The sequence below is a fragment of the Neovison vison genome, chromosome 1 (assembly GCF_020171115.1).
Source record: "Neovison vison isolate M4711 chromosome 1, ASM_NN_V1, whole genome shotgun sequence".
NCBI lineage: Eukaryota > Metazoa > Chordata > Mammalia > Carnivora > Mustelidae > Neogale > Neogale vison.
In genome coordinates, this window is record NC_058091.1 from 238,961,690 (window position 1) to 238,977,704 (window position 16,015).

Consider the following 16,015-nt stretch of genomic DNA (forward strand, 5'->3'; position numbering starts at 1 on the left):
TAGCCTTTGCTTCAAGGTTATCTTATAACCCTCATTGCTTTCTGGCCGTCTTGCGGTTCCCTGAATCCTCCAAGTTTGTTCCCACTTCAGTTGGTGCACTATGTATGTGGCTGGAATGCTTTAGCAATGGATGAGCACAAGTCTGTTTCCTTCTTTTTATTCAGGCCTCAGCTTACACATCACCTGCTCAGAGACGAGTTTGCACCTAAAGTGTCATCCCAAGCACTGGGACACATTCCCCCTATAGTGTATCATTGCATTTGAACTTGCACTATAGCTGTTTCTCATTTTTAAAATTTACTTAATATGTTGCCTGTTTCCCTTTCTGTAGAATGGAATCATCATGAAAGCACATTCTTGGTTGCCTTGTTTACTGCTGCGTCCCTTGTTCCTGAAAGCATTCATTACATGTTTGAGGAATAAATAAGCTAATGGAATGAACCCAGCCTGAATTTTGATTTATTTTCTTTGATCAGAGGACACCCCGGTTCTGAGAGGGGAAATGACTGTCCCAAAGGCATTCCAGGTCTTTGTCTTCGTTTTCCAGGCCCTTCCCGTAAAACCTGGCTGACACACAAACCGAGGTAGGGTGAGGCTCCTAGGTGTGGTGAAAGCTTGGAGTTGCCCCATGAATGGGGCGGCTAAGGCTGATGTGGAGGTGAGAAGGCGGAAAGACGGAGCGTGCAAAGGGATAGGCAGGCTGAGACAGGAAAGCAGGGTGTGACCCTGGAGGCAGGTAGGGGCAAGGGGTGACTTGGCTGTGTGTCAGGAAGTGTTTCCCTCCACCCTCCCCCGGGAAGAGCCCTGATCCCAGAGTGGTTTTGTTTGGGGGAAGAAGGTGGTCAGGCAGTTCCTGAGGGAGAACAAAGGTGTGGCCTGGGTGGTGACCATCCGCTAAGGTACTAGTGATCACCCAGAAGAAAAATCCCACAGTGGCACTTGGCCAAATAGGTGACAGGTGAGCTTCCGCCTGAAACCAGTCCAACCGACAACATATAGCCTCAGACCTGGCAGGAAGGGAGAGATGAAAAGGCTCTAAGGGAACAGAATAGTCAAGGTAGAATGCTTAGTGGTAATAAGATAATAGGTCACTTTTATTGAGAGCTTATAATACACCTGGAATTATACTAACTGTTTTCTTATAGGAGTTTCCTCGTTCAATCTTCCAAAAGCTCTCTACAAAGGAGGCCTTATTATTGTTATTATTTCCATTTGAGAGATTTGGAAACTGAGGCTCAATGAAATTAAATATCTTGTTCAAATTTGTTCAGGAAGCAGCCAGGTCTGAATTCCAACTTAGGTATGTAGGAATTCCAGTCTACTATGGAAACCTAGGCCTGGGAAGGGTTGGTAGGAGCAGGCCAAGAGGGCAGACCCCTGCAAAAGTGTGGATGGAGATAGACAGTGGGCGATAGCCTGGGTATAAATAGGAGGCCTGTTTTTATCTCTACACATGGGCTGAATCAGGCAAGCAGCTCTATCTGGCACAATTTGAGGGCTCTGAATGCCAACCCAGCCCTGTGTCACACAACTCCCTCCCCAGCATGTCTCTGGGAGCTGAAATATTTACTGGGAGAGTCATTTCTTTGGGTCAGAACATTGACAGCAGAAGACCCCTGTAAAAATACATAGGTTGGAGGAGAAACACATCAGTCTCCTGGCACTTGTTGAACATAGCAACCTAGGCTAGCCAGCTGGTTCCTATGGGAGAGGGTCTCAGTTTTGATGTTGGGGAAGAAGGGTGTTCCAAGACAGAATACTATGAGGCATGTTGCACAGCCATTGTCTCTCTGATCCCAGAAGCCTGGGAATTACAATCCGTAGTTCAAAAATCTTAATGGTCTTGAGACTGTGTTCCTTGGGAGAAATGTGGAGGGAAGCCACTCCAGCAGCTAGAATACTAACTTCCTTTGCTTTCGCTGGATTGATACCAAGTGCCTGCAACTGCAACTCCCGTTACTTTGGGCTCGGGAGACCTGCTGGCATTCATGTGTCCAATTTTTAAATGATACATGAATTAATTATTTACTACCTACGGTGTTGCTAGGCAAAGACGCGAGTGTTACCCTTCAGAAGGTGACATGGGTGCAGATCCCTGGTGTGGAGCAGGGATGGCTGGAGGGGACCAGGCCTGGAACAGAAGGAAGGAACGAGGGGTGTCCAAGGACAGAGCTCAGCTCGGCAGTCACAAGGCTGCAGCGCGACAAGCGTTTGGGGAAAGGTAGGAACTGGTCCCCGCCACCTGCCGGTCAGCAGTCTTTCCCACAGTCAGGCAGCGGCGGCCCTGGCCTGGTCCCAAAATATGTGAGCGCCGCCTCCTACTCCCGCCCCCTTCCCCCGCGCGGCGCCCGCGGAGTGGGGGGCTGCGGGGGCTGCGCGGCCGGCGCCGGGAGCCGGGCGAGCGGCCCAGCGCGGGAGGGGGGCGGGGGGCAGGGCGGAGCTTCGGCGCCTCCCGGAGCCTTATTCCCAGCCGCGCTCGCGGGAGCCTTCAGTCGACTGAGGGACCTGCGGGCGGACGGTGGCTCGCCTGACCGAGACTCCAGGGGCTTGGGCGGGCGGACGGACAGAGCGAGCAGACAGACGCCCAGCGGCCGCCAGCTCCACGCAGGTCCCTGCTAGGCTTGCACCCAGAGGCCGCCGGCACACCGAAACCGGCCGAATCTCCTGCGCTCCGCCCGCCCCGGCTCCCGTGCCAGCGCCCCGTGGCCGCCGCCTCCGAAGTGATTGCTGCCTTGCCGCCTCCGCCGGGTCTAGGACCATGAAGCTGCTGCCGTCGGTGGTGCTGAAGCTCTTTCTGGCTGCAGGTGAGAGAGCTGCCGACGTCCCCGGAGGTCGGGGAGGGGCGGGGGTTGGGGGACACTGTGCTGGGGGGCACCGGGGAAGGTCGCTGCAGCGACCCCAGCGCGGGCCACTTGGTGGGGCCCGTGCTCCCTGGCAGGCGGGCGCCAGCATTGGTGCGTGGCAACCGGGGGTCTGGAGAGGGTGTCTGATGCGGCCTCGCCCCTCGCCCGCAGTGCTCTCGGCGTTGGTGACTGGCGAGAGCCTGGAGCGGCTTCGGAGAGGGCTGGCAGCTGGAACCGGCAACCTGGACTCTCCCACCGAATCTACAGACCAGCTACTGGCCCCGGAAGGTGGCCGGGGCAGGGAAGTCCTGAACTTAGAAGAGACAGACCTGGACCTTTTAAGAGGTGGGTGTGAGGGCTGCCCATCCTCGAGCCCGCTCTGGGCAATTGAAGAATACGTAGATCGAGGCTTCCCGTTGTTTGGGCGTGCTTATGGGTTGGGGGTATTCATGGAGGACTTCAAGGAAAAGCTGCTGAGCCTGACCAGCTTACTCGGGGATCTTGAAATGTGGGTCCCGCTGTCTTTCTTGCTGTTAAGTCTCACATGTTGAGTTGCTGCCGTTCTGGGTAATTTAGAGCTTAGGGAGAAGGTAAGGTGTCTGGGGTCTTGCTCTGGGCTAAGCTGGAGTAAGGAACAAGGAGGAATGGTTGGGATGCTTTCCGTAGAGTTTCTACGTAAAAATGGGTGCAAGTCTTTTTTTTTTTTTTTTTTTAAGATTTTATTTATTTGACAGACAGAGATCACAAGTAGGCAGAGAGGCAGGCAGAGAGAGAGGAGGAAGCAGGCTCCCTGCTGAGCAGAGATTCCCGACGTGGGGCTCCATCCCAGGACCCTGGGATCATGACCTGAGCCAAAGGCAGAGGCTTTAACCCACTGAGCCACCCAGGCGCCCCAAAATGGGTGCAAGTCTTAATTCCTCCATCAAATGACTATCATGTATAAAATGACAGATGTGGAGAGCCTAGGGGCGTAGTAGAGGTGTGCAGTGTTCTCTACCTGTCTCCAGGTTAGAGAAACAGAGGGCAATGAACTCTTGGTCCCCCAGGTGAGGAGGGTGAGGCCAGCACCTCCTTGGGAGCCTATGAGCAGTGGGCACAGTGTCCCTAGGGAGATATAATGAAATGCAGGGTATCTACACATCCTACCCAAAGCCTTCGGAGCACCCTGAGACCCTGAGAGAAGGGATGAAGGACCAGGTGGGATCCTCTGAGCCTCGGCGTCCCATCTCCAGGCTCCTACTCTCCCAGTTTAGAGAAAGACACTTCCTCCGTTCCTTCCTCTCCATCTAATTCTCTCTCTTTCCACTTCTCTCTCCCTGTCCCTTTATCTCTCACTCTCTAAATCTCTCTAGGTTCTGGGGCTCTGAGCAGAGATCTCAGACCTACCATGTGTGTGTTGGGGGGCAGAGGTGGTGTAGGTCCTTGTCTGACCAAAAATATTCTAGGGGGACAGAAAGAGAGGGAGACAGAGACAGATGGAGAGATTTGAGCTGTAGGTCTCCCCAGACTCATCAGAAACGACCCTCGTGTGCGGGTGCTGACGTCATGACCACACCATAGCAGATGTGCCTGTGGTTGAGCCCAGAGCCTCCAGCATTGCCCACTTGCCTGCCTCCAGCCACCTGCAGTGATTCTTAAGGGTGGAGCAGGGACTGAGCCCTGGAGCGCCAGAATGACTAATTTGGTTGGAAAGATACCCACCTGTTCCAGCCCTGCCTTACCCAGAGCTTCCCTTAGGTGCTATCTCTGCTTCGTATGAATCAAATGTCTGCTCCCAAACTGAGCCTGAGCTGCCACCCCTCGTCCTCTCCCCATAGCCTCCTTGGGTCACCCCTGGCCGGAACAACCTGGATTCTCCAAGCCCTCTCCTCTTAGGCTGGGCAGAGCTGGGCTGTGACTCACCCTCCACCCACACGGCTGCTCCTCATACCTCTGCAGAACCTGACTCACTGCTCCTTGTCCCTGGCAGGAGCGTCGCTGTCACCCTGTCACTCTCTTCCTCTCTGGTTGGCTTGCCCCTCCTGCCACAGTTTTACCACAGCTCTGGTCTTTCTGAGCATCTACTTCACCCTCTGAGCTCTGAAGGGACTAGGGTCTACACCAGAGGGAACGGGACTGGGGCACTACTGGCACCTGCCTTTTCTCCCTTCTCTTGGCTTTGCTTGGCGAAAGCTCTTTTTTTCAGGTCTGGGGATCCTATCATCTAAAATTAATAACTATTACCAATTATTATGTACCTAGTGTGTTCTAGGCAATCACTGTACTCTTGTGGGTTGCTTAATCCTATAGCAATCCTCTAAGATTGAACTTGTGCTAGCCACTACTTACCGAGAACCCCAAGGTTCAGAGAGATTAAGCCACTTGCTCAAAATCACACGGCTGAAGTTGGAGCACAGGTGTGCCAACTTCAGAGCCCATTTATTATCTCATTCCTGGTTCAACATCCCAGGTGCTCTAAACTTGTCCAGGGGAAGGGACAGGGGTGTGTGAGCAGTTTGGTTATATTGGGAAAGAGCGCTGGATATGGAATCCAGAGACCACATTTCTGATCTCAACCCTACATGACCTTTACCAAATCACTGCCTTTTGGGACCTCAAGTTTTTCATCTGAAAATGGAAAACCATGATATTCTTTCAAGTTACTTCCTACTTGAGGACCCTGGGTCTCCAGTCTTATGTATGATGTTCGTGCTTACACCAGACACGTGGCTACAGTTATGGGCAGCAGGCACATCTTTTTGTTCTGGGAGCAGGGGAGAGAGGACTGGCGTCAGACCCCTGATGGGCTGATGGGCGTAGCCCATGGTCTGTCCCGGCTGGATGTCTGTGTGAGGCTGTTTCCCCCCCCCCCTTTGAAGTGTGGAAAGAATGGGGGGGGTCATCATTGTTCCAGTTCCTTCTGGGGTTCCTTACTTTCCATCTTTTGCCCCCATGTACACACTATACTCATCCATCCTAGAGAGCTATAAACAGGACATTTAGGAGTAAATGTAATAGACCTTTGAGAGAAGTAGTGAGCTACAAAGGACACAGAGCCAGGTAAATATTCTGCTTGAAGTCGAAAAGCAGGGATAGCCTGCTTGCAATCCCTAAGCCTGGCTCTGGCCTGGGCTTATGGTAACCTGGTGCTAATGGATGCCTCAGAGGGGGCTGTCTGGACATGGACACTGTTGTTATTTTAGGAGCACCCCCCCCACCAAAAAAACCCTCCAAGTACCTTCTCCAGAAGCAATTTTTATCTCTGACACTGTCTTCCTGCAAGTGGGTCACTGAGTGCAACATCAGGAAATGAGGTTGATTTAAGGCCAAAATAGCACCAAGTGGGCGTGGGGGAGTCAATGGGGATGGACAGTGGGGTGGGGGAGAGCTTGCTGGAACTGCCCAGTCAGTGGCAGTTACTTACAGAAGCTAGCATTGTTCGAATGAAGTTCTTAAACTGAGCCTGAGAAATGCCTTCCCTGGGACCCCTGTAGCCTCTGTTTCCTCTACTGCTTTCTGGTGGTTCTGCCTAGTCTTCCTTTAGCCCCCTGGGAGGCACTGAGCAAGGGGGCCTTCCCCAGTCCTCTGACTTCAGGTGGGATCAGAGTGTGCGTATTCCTTCCAGACAGGGTGCTGTTCTGGGTCTTTCCCCTAGGAAGAGTCAAAGACTTAACAGAGTACTTTTCTCCTGCAGCTGCTTTCTCCTCAAAGCCACAGGCTCTGGCCACACCCAGCAAGGAGGAGCGTGGGAAAAAAAAGAAGAAAGGCAAGGGGTTAGGGAGGAAGAGAGACCCTTGTCTTCGGAAATACAAGGACTTCTGCATCCATGGCGAATGCAAATATGTGAAGGAGCTCCGGGCTCCATCCTGCATGTGAGTGTCCCTTCCCTGGCTGACTGTGCTCAGCACACTTTTTGTCAGTCACGTGGCTGTTCCTTGTTGTCACTGTTCCTTGAATTCATAATTTTACCCAGTTTCTTCTCAATCTTCAGGCGGAAGTTGGGAGGAGGGGAAATATTTTTAGTCAGCGGAAGGGTCTCTCCCCCGCATGGGATGTAATTTCCTGTGGTGTAGGTTTGTGACGCTCTTTCATCCTTGGGGACATTTCCTGCTTGTTCGGGCAAGGGTGTGGCTAGGAGAGCTGATACCTGAAGGCAGGTCCTTCAGTCCTACCTCAGGCCCTAGTTCAGATGGGAGAAGCCAGTGGAACACAGGGCTGAGTAGGCTTCCCGGGCGGAGGGGAGCTCCTGCAGCCTCTTTTCCCAAGCCCCGAGGTGCATTTGGACTCACGCCGTGCAGATGTGTGTGTGCTCGGATATATGTGCACTCATATGAGAGCACGTGTGGGTTGATTCGAAGGCATGACTGGACTATACAGAAAGCAGTCATAATGGGAACAGGGAGAAGCCCCTTCGTTTCTTCTTCCTCATCCCCGCAAGGACCAGGATGTTGGGGGACATAGTGGGTATTGGCCTTTTGGCCATGGGATTGGGAGAACACGTCCTCTGTGCAAAATTAACAGGAAATGGAACCCAACCCAGTAGGCATCAGCCCCTGGTCAGGCAGCACCACCCTTTCCCTGGGCGGAGGGGCCCTGGGTTCCTCAGCTACTCTGCTAAGGCCAAGCCCAGCAAACGGCTGCCTTGGCACCCCTTTGGGGATGACAGCACTGCCATGCTCTCAGGCATAGTGTTGCTGCTGTGCCTGGGGCCAACACCCACATTCGACTACAAATGTCCACTCTCTTCCTCTGTAGAGAAACAGGCTCTGAGACCTGGGCTCTGGACAGGGCCGGGAGGCTATTAGCTGTGTACCACCTCTCAACCTGTCAAGAAGGTTGGCTGCCTGGCATATCTTCTACTGGGATTAGTACCAATCCCTTGTCTTTTTAAAGCTCCCTCCTTGTCCTATCTGATCTCAGATAGCAAAGCTCCTCTGTATTTGGCAATTGGCAGACAGACCTGCCACTTTCTACCATGTCCATGATCACTTGTGTGTCCTTCCCTATAACATCCTTGTCAGGATCTTGGTATTAGAGGGAGTTGCTTTGGAGTAACATAGACAGTCCCCGTAGTAGTATTCTTCCCAAAGTCTTGGGACAGGGTAGGAAATGTTTGTCTTCAATTTGTGAAACGCCATCATTAGCACAGGTTGGAGGCTGTAACTCTGAGGGTAGTCAAGGTGAATTGAGGCCAGGATTCTGTCTGGTCCAAACTGACCCAGGGCTTTGGTGGATGGACTTGGACTGCTCGGCTGAGAACCTTTTAAGGCTGCTATCCTGGACAGCTGGGCTTGATCCACTAGCTAAAGCCAGTAGGTAAGGTTGCCCAGGGCCAAGGTGGTCCTACTGGTGATAAGGCCTTCTCTCCTTTACCCCATAACTTCCCAATTAACTTTTATTATGAGCTGAGCCCAGCAGGTACATATTTAGTACCTACCTGGTACCAGCTATTCTAGGGAATGGGGAATTACAGTCGTGTCCTAGGATTCTCGAAAGCCCTAGGCAGGGAGTTGGCAGGACTTGCTATCTTTAGTTGAAAGGTGAGGAAACTAGAGCCAGGAAGTAGGAGTGATTTGCCTGAGATCAACAGCTAAATAAATGGATGGAAACAGGACAAGGATTCAGGTGCCTGACTTCCAGTCCAGCATACCTTTCATGCCCCCAGGCTGTACTGGGTGTTGTTGGCTTGTGTTCCTCTTCCCTATCTGTCCTTACAGAGTTTGAATAGGATTTCATAGAGGACAGCTGTTATGTTTGAGGTCTCTTAAGGCTTTTACCAGCCTAAGAGCAGAGCAATCTGATTTGAAGACTTTGTCTCTGCTTCCTAGGCAGATTTTCTAGGGGCTGGATTGTGTCTAAGCTTTGGCTACCTCCTGCCTCTGGCCTTTGGCACTCAGGACAGAGTGCAGCAAGAAGACACAGAGCTCCTGGTGTGGGGAAGTGTGCTAGCCCGGCACCTACATTTGGGGCCCTTTGTTGCTCCTCCCTCCCTCTAGACCCTGGAACCGCCAGCCAGGGTGTGCCCGCGCTGCCCTGAGAAGCTTGAGGCTAGCTGGCTTCCTAAACCAGTCCTCCGCAGCCACCATTTACAGGAAAACCCTTTTATGTCACCAGCCAAAAGTTGCCCTCAGAGAGCCGTTTCCTGGGGCTCCTGACTGGCTGCTGACCCAGAAACCGGCTGCAAAGTTTCCTGTGGCCTGAGGAAACCTAGAGGCAGTCAGGCTGAGGAGAACTCAGCTGGAAGAGAGACAGGCCCGGGGCCTTCCCTTGGCCTCCCTGGCCAGATGCTGAGAAGGAATGGTGAGCCCCCTTCTCTCTCCATCAGACTTCAGGGCCCTGTTCCTCAGGACAGTACCTTCTGGAGTCCTGTTTTATAATAACTCACCCATATGTGGGACTTGGTCTTTTGTTAAGGGCTATTAAGCGTAACATCTCATTTGATCTTCACAATACTCTGGTGAAATAGTTCTTTATTAATAATGTTTTACACGAGTCAGCCAAAGCTTGAAAAAGTAAAAGTAACTTGCTCAAGATCACCTGGCTAGAAATAGCAGCAAGGCATGAAGTAGGGGCAGAGAAACCCTGCTTGGAAGAGTCTCTGGACCCTAGAGGGTTCTTACTCCCATTGTAATACAAGTTCTGAAATAGGTCGCAAACATCTGTAGGAGGGACACGTTCCAGTTTGGTGGGTTGCTGGCTCTGAGCAAGACACATGATCTTGTCCCCACCCGGGATGCTTAGAACGTACTCACCCCCCCTCCTTCCCTGGGGAAGTCAGGAGTCATTTGCAAAGGGAGGGGGAGGTGGGTAATATTAGGATGTTTACATTATTATCCTTTTGACTCAGGGTGGGGGTGGAGGGATTATATAACGGAATTGCGGGACTCTGAGACCAAGCTTTATTTCTATCATCTGAGTAACTACCTGTGGGGTTTGAGTGATGGCTGGAAGTGAAAAACAGCCTCAGCTTCAACTTCCCTTCTCCCCCACCCCTAACCCAGGAAGGCATAGTCTCTGAAAGAGTCATCTAGATTGCTGGGTTGAGTCTTGGCTCTACCTCTCACTAGCTGTGTAATCTTGGGCAAATTAGCTAAGAATTTAAACCTCAGTCTCTCCATCTTTAAAATGGGGAGACTAACTCCTACTTCACAGAGACGTTTTTAAGATTAAATGAAATGATTCTTGTAAACCAATTAGCACAGAGTACTTGGCTCACAGTAAGCCTTTAATGCTTGCTATTTATTATTCAAGTTAATAATAATAGGTCAAAGACCAGGGTCAGACAGCCCCAGGAACCTCTCACTTCATCAGATATGTTTCCTTGGGGTAATCTGCGCTGTTCAGAGTGGAAAGAATCATGAATTTGGAATCTGCTAGGACTGGTTTCTAGTCTTAGTCTTGTTGCTTCTTAGTTGTGCTACTTTTGGTAAATCACACCTTCTGATACTTAATCTTAATCTTTCAATCTGTAAAATGGGGCTGTACCTGCCTACCCGATGTTATGAGTCTCAGTTGAGCTAGCAGATAGGGATAGGGCCTTATGAACTGTAAATTGTTATGCATAAGTGATTTTCCAGGGGGACTCCTGAGAGCTTCCTCCGTATCCTGTCAGGATGGGGGTGTTTATTTTGCCCATCTTGGCCAAGGGAACAGATTCATGAAGAGTCAAGGCATGGAGCCATCTGCCCTGCTATGTGTCTGCGGGACTGACCCCCATTTGTCCTGCAGGGGGATGGTTCCCCCAAAGTACCCAAGAGGAGCTGAGGCAGGGAGAGTTGCTTGGCACTCGTCAGGGGTGGCCTGGCCCCCCTGCGGCTGCCAGGTCCGGAAAGGTCCGCTTCCGGGGTGTCTCTTGCCAAGAAGGGATTCCTTGCTCTGAGGTATCACACGCACCACCTGCTTCCCAGTGGAGGCACAGCTCAGAATAGAGGGCCACCCGGTTCTCTGTGCTTCCATCAGCAAGCCAGTGGCCTGGAGGCTCCAGGCAGATGGTGCCAGTGCGGTTGTGGGTAGGATTGGGGAGCACACTGAGCTCAGAGTCAGACAAACCAAGACCACACATCTGCTCCGCTGAGTGACCTTGGGGAGGATAGCTCTGCCCTTCTGTAACATGGGGGGCCGCCACCTACATCAAAGGGCCTCTTGGGCACTCGGATGCAGGAAGGGACATGAATGTTTTATTCAACAGAAAGTGCTTCCAAGTCTTCCTCAGAGCTTCGAGGAAATGCTTTATGTTGCAAGAGGCATTTGCTAACTGATTGATTTCTTGGTGTGAAAAGCCAGAGGGTTGTTTTCATGACATTTTCCATGCTCTGGCAAGATAGCTGGGCAAGAAGAAGTTACCTTGGTTTTGTTTGCTTTGTCCTATGATGGAGGAGGCCAGATAGCCCAAGGTTCAGAGTCCACAAGTTGATGTGAAGCTCTCGAAGTGGACCCTGCACCCAGAGGGAGCTGGGAGTTAAACGAAGGGAACTTGAGAAAAATGACTCCTGGCAAAGGAACAGGACCTATTAATAGGATGGGCCGTGGCTGAGAGGAACTGAGGGCTGGAAGCCGTGGTGGAGAAGGCTGGGTTTATTTCTGGGTCAGAGTTAAGGGGCCTCACTAGAGGGAGTGATACTCCAGTCCCCTCAGCTCAACCTGCCAGCTCACAGACCTAAGTCTTCTGAGGGGCTCCCAATACACATATAGTAAATAAACACATGGAATATATGTAGCTTGGACCTTCAAGTCCTCCCTCACTTTTTCCCTGCCTGGAGCAGGAATCTTGATCCAGAGAACCAGAGGGAATGGAGAGGGGGAGTGAAGGATGGGGAGGAAAGCTACAGAACCTTCAGAGGGTTTTTGCCTTTTCCTAGACTCCTACTAGAAGGATAGAGGAAGGGTGGGGATCAAGGTCAGGGACTGATAGGCTGTGAGGCTGTGAGAGCTGGTAATGGCCTCAGGCAGGAGGCTGATTGCCTGTAGAGAGAGGCCAAACCACTAAGCTCATCTCCACTTTGTTCTGTCTTGAATCAGCTGCCACCCCGGTTACCATGGAGAGAGGTGCCATGGGCTGAGCCTCCCAGTGGAAAATCGCTTATATACTTATGACCACACAACCATCCTGGCTGTGGTGGCCGTGGTGCTGTCATCTGTCTGTCTGCTTGTCATCGTGGGGCTTCTCATGTTTAGGTGAGTATTGGGGGCCCCTGCAAGCTGTTTCTGCAAATCACTCCCATTCCTCTTCCCTCTGGGTCTTCTGTCTGTGATCATCGCATGAGCCCTCCAACCTCCAAAATTCCAGGCTAGGACTCTGACTGACATTCCTGAGTACAGGTTCTCTAGGAACCTAGCTTCTCTGGCCTGCCGTGAGTCCAGGGTCCAGAGCCCAGGGCAAAGACTGCCAGGTCGTTGTAGGTCCTGCTTTTCATAGCAGGCCTAGTGACCCACCCATGGCTCTACCTCTTCACAGCAGTTCTTTCCCTTTGCTCTGTGTTTCGATGACATTAGTGTTTGCTTTGATAGACACAGCATGGCTGGTGATATAGCCTTTCAATTCTGGGGCATCTCGACCTCAGGCCATACTTCCAGTCCAGGTTATGTTCTAGCCTGGGGGAGACCTACCAAACACACTGCCCATTTCCAAGCTGTGTAATTCATCTGTTATAAGACCTGGACCAAGTTACCTGTCTCTTTGAGGGCTATAATCTCACAGTGACTGAATCTGTCTACCTACCTCATGAGGATAGTATGAGGATCATGTAAATGAGGTCAAAGTTCTCAGCAAATTATAGCCTGCTGTTAGAGACAGGCATTCCTTGGGACACTCAGGCCTTTGACCAGAGGTCTGTTGGGCTGCAGACCATCTTTTTCTTTTTTTTTTAAAGATTTTATTTTTATTTTTATTTATTTGACAGAGGAAAGAGATCACAAGTAGGCAGAGAGGCAGGCAGAGGGGGAAGGGGAAGCAGGCTCCCCACCGAGCAGAGAGCCCAATGTGGGACTCGATCCCAGGACACTGAGATCATGACCTGAGCCAAAGGCAGAGGCTTAACCCACTGAGCCACCCAGGCACTCCCTTCTAGACCATCTTGGCTTTTCCAAGTAATGGAGGGAACTACCATGGCAGTGTCCTTTAGAAGGACCTTCTCTGGGACCTGCACCCTGTCATATCAGGCAGAGCTTGCTCACAAAAACTTGTCTCCTCCAGGTACCATAGGAGAGGAGGTTATGATGTGGAAAGTGAAGAGAAAGTGAAGTTGGGCATGACTACTTCCCACTGAGAGAGACCTGTGCTCAATCAAGGTAATGGGCCATTGTTTTCCTCACGGCACCATCACCATCTTCCTTTCTGAATTCTTCTCTTGACCTAGGGGTTGGGGGGCAGGCTACTATGGAGTCAAAGTCCCATTGCAGAATGGTTTTCAAAAAGGTTTCCAGTGGGTCATCTCCACTCGGGGTGACAATTGCTAGAGAAATACCTGAGAGAGATGCCTGAGACCACAGCTTCTCCCATCCTTGTCCCCTCTTTTGCCCATTCCCAGATGAGCTCCCTAGTTTATAAGACTGGATCTGAGAGACTCTTAAGACCTCTTAAGACTGGATCCAGCTTTACATGACTTCCTTTTGTGCTTTAGGAATCTGCGGGACGACTGCTACCTCTGAGAAGGCACAGCTGATCGTAGACTCTGCAGAGGGAAAGTACGTCACAGCTAGTCAGGAAGACTCCTTCGTTCCCGGTTGCTGTCTAGATTGGGCCTCCCATAATTGCTTTGCCGAAATACCAGAGCCTTCAAGTGCCAAATGGATTATGTCAAAATGGGATCTTGGTCAGAAGAAAGCAAAAGCAAGAGGCCTTCGTGTCCTTCTGATTTCCCTCCTCCAAACTTCACGCATCCCCATAAGTTCGTTTAAACAATTACCTTCTGGATTCAGATGCTGGTTAAATTCCATATGCTCCGGGATCATTGCCTGATAAAAAAGAAGAAGGAGAGGATGAAAGAAAACTTTGTGGATGGGAAGAAAGTAACAAAGATTAAGAAGCCATGAACTCATGCAGCCACCAAGGGATCGGCCATTTGGAGCCTCTGGCGCAGGATTTGACGAGCTAACTGTGAAACACAACAAGCCTGAGAACTCTGAATTTTGGGACTTCTACCCAGACGGAAAAGTAACAACTATTTTTTGTTTGTTTGTTTGTAAAATTCCTCTTAAATTATATATTTATTTTATTCTATGTATGTTAATTTATTTAGTTTTTAACAATCTAACAATAATATTTCAAGTGCCTAGTCTGTTACTTTGGCAATTTCCTGGCCCTCGACCTTGTGTACCCCACCACTTGGCTCAGCATCACACCCCTCTGCCACAACTCCAAGGTGGGTCCGTGACCCATCTGGGGTAATCTGCTCTCTGTCCACATTTCCAAAGATCTTCCACAATTGCAGTACCACAGCAGGAGGTCAGTAGAGTCAAGATAAAGGAGTTAAAGTTGTCAGATCCTCTCTATGAGTTGGACTGCGGTCTTGCCTAGGCGATATTGTCTACTGTTTGTGTTTTGAAAGCCCAAGGTGCTGACGTCCAAGCATACCAACAGATATTGGTGTTTGCCTGTGTCCTGTCCCTGCCAAATCTTGTAAGAGGTTGGACTTCCATGCCCGCAGTTCTCCTGACTCCTCAACCCCGATGGCCCCAGGCCCACAGAGTGGGAACTCCCTCTCCCCTGTGTCGAGACATTTCTCTCACGCCTGCCATTCTTCTGGTGCTACTCCATGTGGGGGTCAGTGCAGCAGAGGATAGTCTAGAGAAGATTTTAGCAACAAAAAAAGGCTGAGGAGGAGCAGGAAACATTGGAGCCGACTGTTCTGGTTGACTGATGACCTACCAATTACTACAGAGTTTGGAGGTGAGGAGGGCTTTTGTGTAAACCCACCCACCTCACCGAAAACTAAAAAGGTATGCTGTCATGGTCCCTTCTGGAAGTTTCTGGTGCCATTTCTGAACTGTTACAACCTGTATTTCCAAACCTGGTTCATATTTATATTTTGCAATTCAAATAAAGATAACCCTTACTCCATAGACTTCTGTCTGCTTGTTTTATCTGGGAACTGGTTTAACAGAGGTAGTTCCTAAGCCTTGAGTGGATATTGGGCTCTATGCCAGGCCTTTTTACGTATGCTCTTGCGGTGTGATGAAGATACTATCATTGTCCCATTTTTCCAGAAGAGAAAGCTGATGCTCAGAGAGGTTATATAACTTTCCTGAAGATACACAGCTGGTAAGTGACAGAGCTGGGGTGGGCAGTCTGACTGCAATTATTTGTCTTAGGATTTATATTACCTCCTCTGAGACAACTGAAAAGAAACCTTTCACGTAGGAATTTTGGCCAGCTGTAATCAGGAAAGACATCCACCCATTTGGTCAATAGACTCTGGACTCAGGGCCTGGTCCTGTGCTCTCTATGCAATGAAGCATTGTCCCTGGTGGAAACAGGGCACTTTGACTTCCCTCTCATGTTCCACAACCAATCTGTCTACAGACCTTATCACACCTACATTTAGAATATATACTGAATGCAGCCACAGCTGATCACTGCTCCTACCATCACCCTGGTCACGCTCATAGTCATTTCTGGCTGGGACTGCTGTCTTCCACCTTGCTCCTGTGCAGCCCATTTCCAACAGAACAGCCAGAGCCATCACATAAAACGTAACCCAGCTCTTGTCTGCCTTGCAGCCTTTTCCTAACCAACCTGTTAGACAATAGCACATTCCTCGCCCACCCCATTCTTCTTACTCTCCTTCCATTGCTTTCTTTCCCACCATAGCCCTTATCATCACTAACATATTCTTCTTTGTTGACTGTCTGTCTCCTCCTGCTAGAATGCTAGCTTCATGAAGGTAAGGGCATGTACATTACTCCAATCACAGATTGTGGGGATTCGATGTTTGTCACATGGATGAATGAACATAAGAAATGACTAGAATCTGGTCAGAGGCCAGCAAGTGGACATGTATGTGATCCAGTGCTGCCGTGGGAGTGTGGTTGGGTTTAAAGAAGGGCCTCTGTTGGGTGCCTGGGTGGCTCACTCGGTTAAGCAACTGCCTTCGGCTCGGGTCGTGATTAAACTGCAACAAAAAGATTTTTGAAACTCGGATCAGAAATTCTTTTGCTATCTACATTATATAAAGCTCTGTAAAATATCAGTATAT

The 16,015-nt window shown here is 50.4% G+C and overlaps 1 protein-coding gene across 1 annotated transcript; it reads left to right on the plus strand.

The window, feature by feature from the left end:
• Nucleotides 1–2,513: 2,513 nt before the first annotated feature.
• On the plus strand, nt 2,514–14,882 carry HBEGF (heparin binding EGF like growth factor). The gene is made up of 6 exons (XM_044226267.1): nt 2,514–2,804; nt 3,015–3,188; nt 6,517–6,694; nt 11,841–11,996; nt 13,015–13,109; nt 13,442–14,882. The coding sequence occupies exons 1-5, from the start codon at nt 2,759–2,761 to the stop codon at nt 13,085–13,087; spliced, it is 627 nt and encodes a 208-aa protein (XP_044082202.1). The 5' UTR covers nt 2,514–2,758; the 3' UTR covers nt 13,088–13,109; nt 13,442–14,882.
• The last annotated feature ends 1,133 nt before the right edge of the window (nt 14,883–16,015 follow it).

Excerpts from the sequence above, each read along its gene's own strand:
- HBEGF (XM_044226267.1), top strand. The coding sequence starts at position 2,759 with ATGAAGCTGCTGCCGTCGGTGGTGCTGAAGCTCTTTCTGGCTGCAG. Across the intron at positions 2,805-3,014 it reads GAAGCTCTTTCTGGCTGCAG|TGCTCTCGGCGTTGGTGACT; the intron begins GTGAGAGAGCTG and ends CCTCGCCCGCAG. Across the intron at positions 11,997-13,014 it reads GTGGGGCTTCTCATGTTTAG|GTACCATAGGAGAGGAGGTT; the intron begins GTGAGTATTGGG and ends TGTCTCCTCCAG.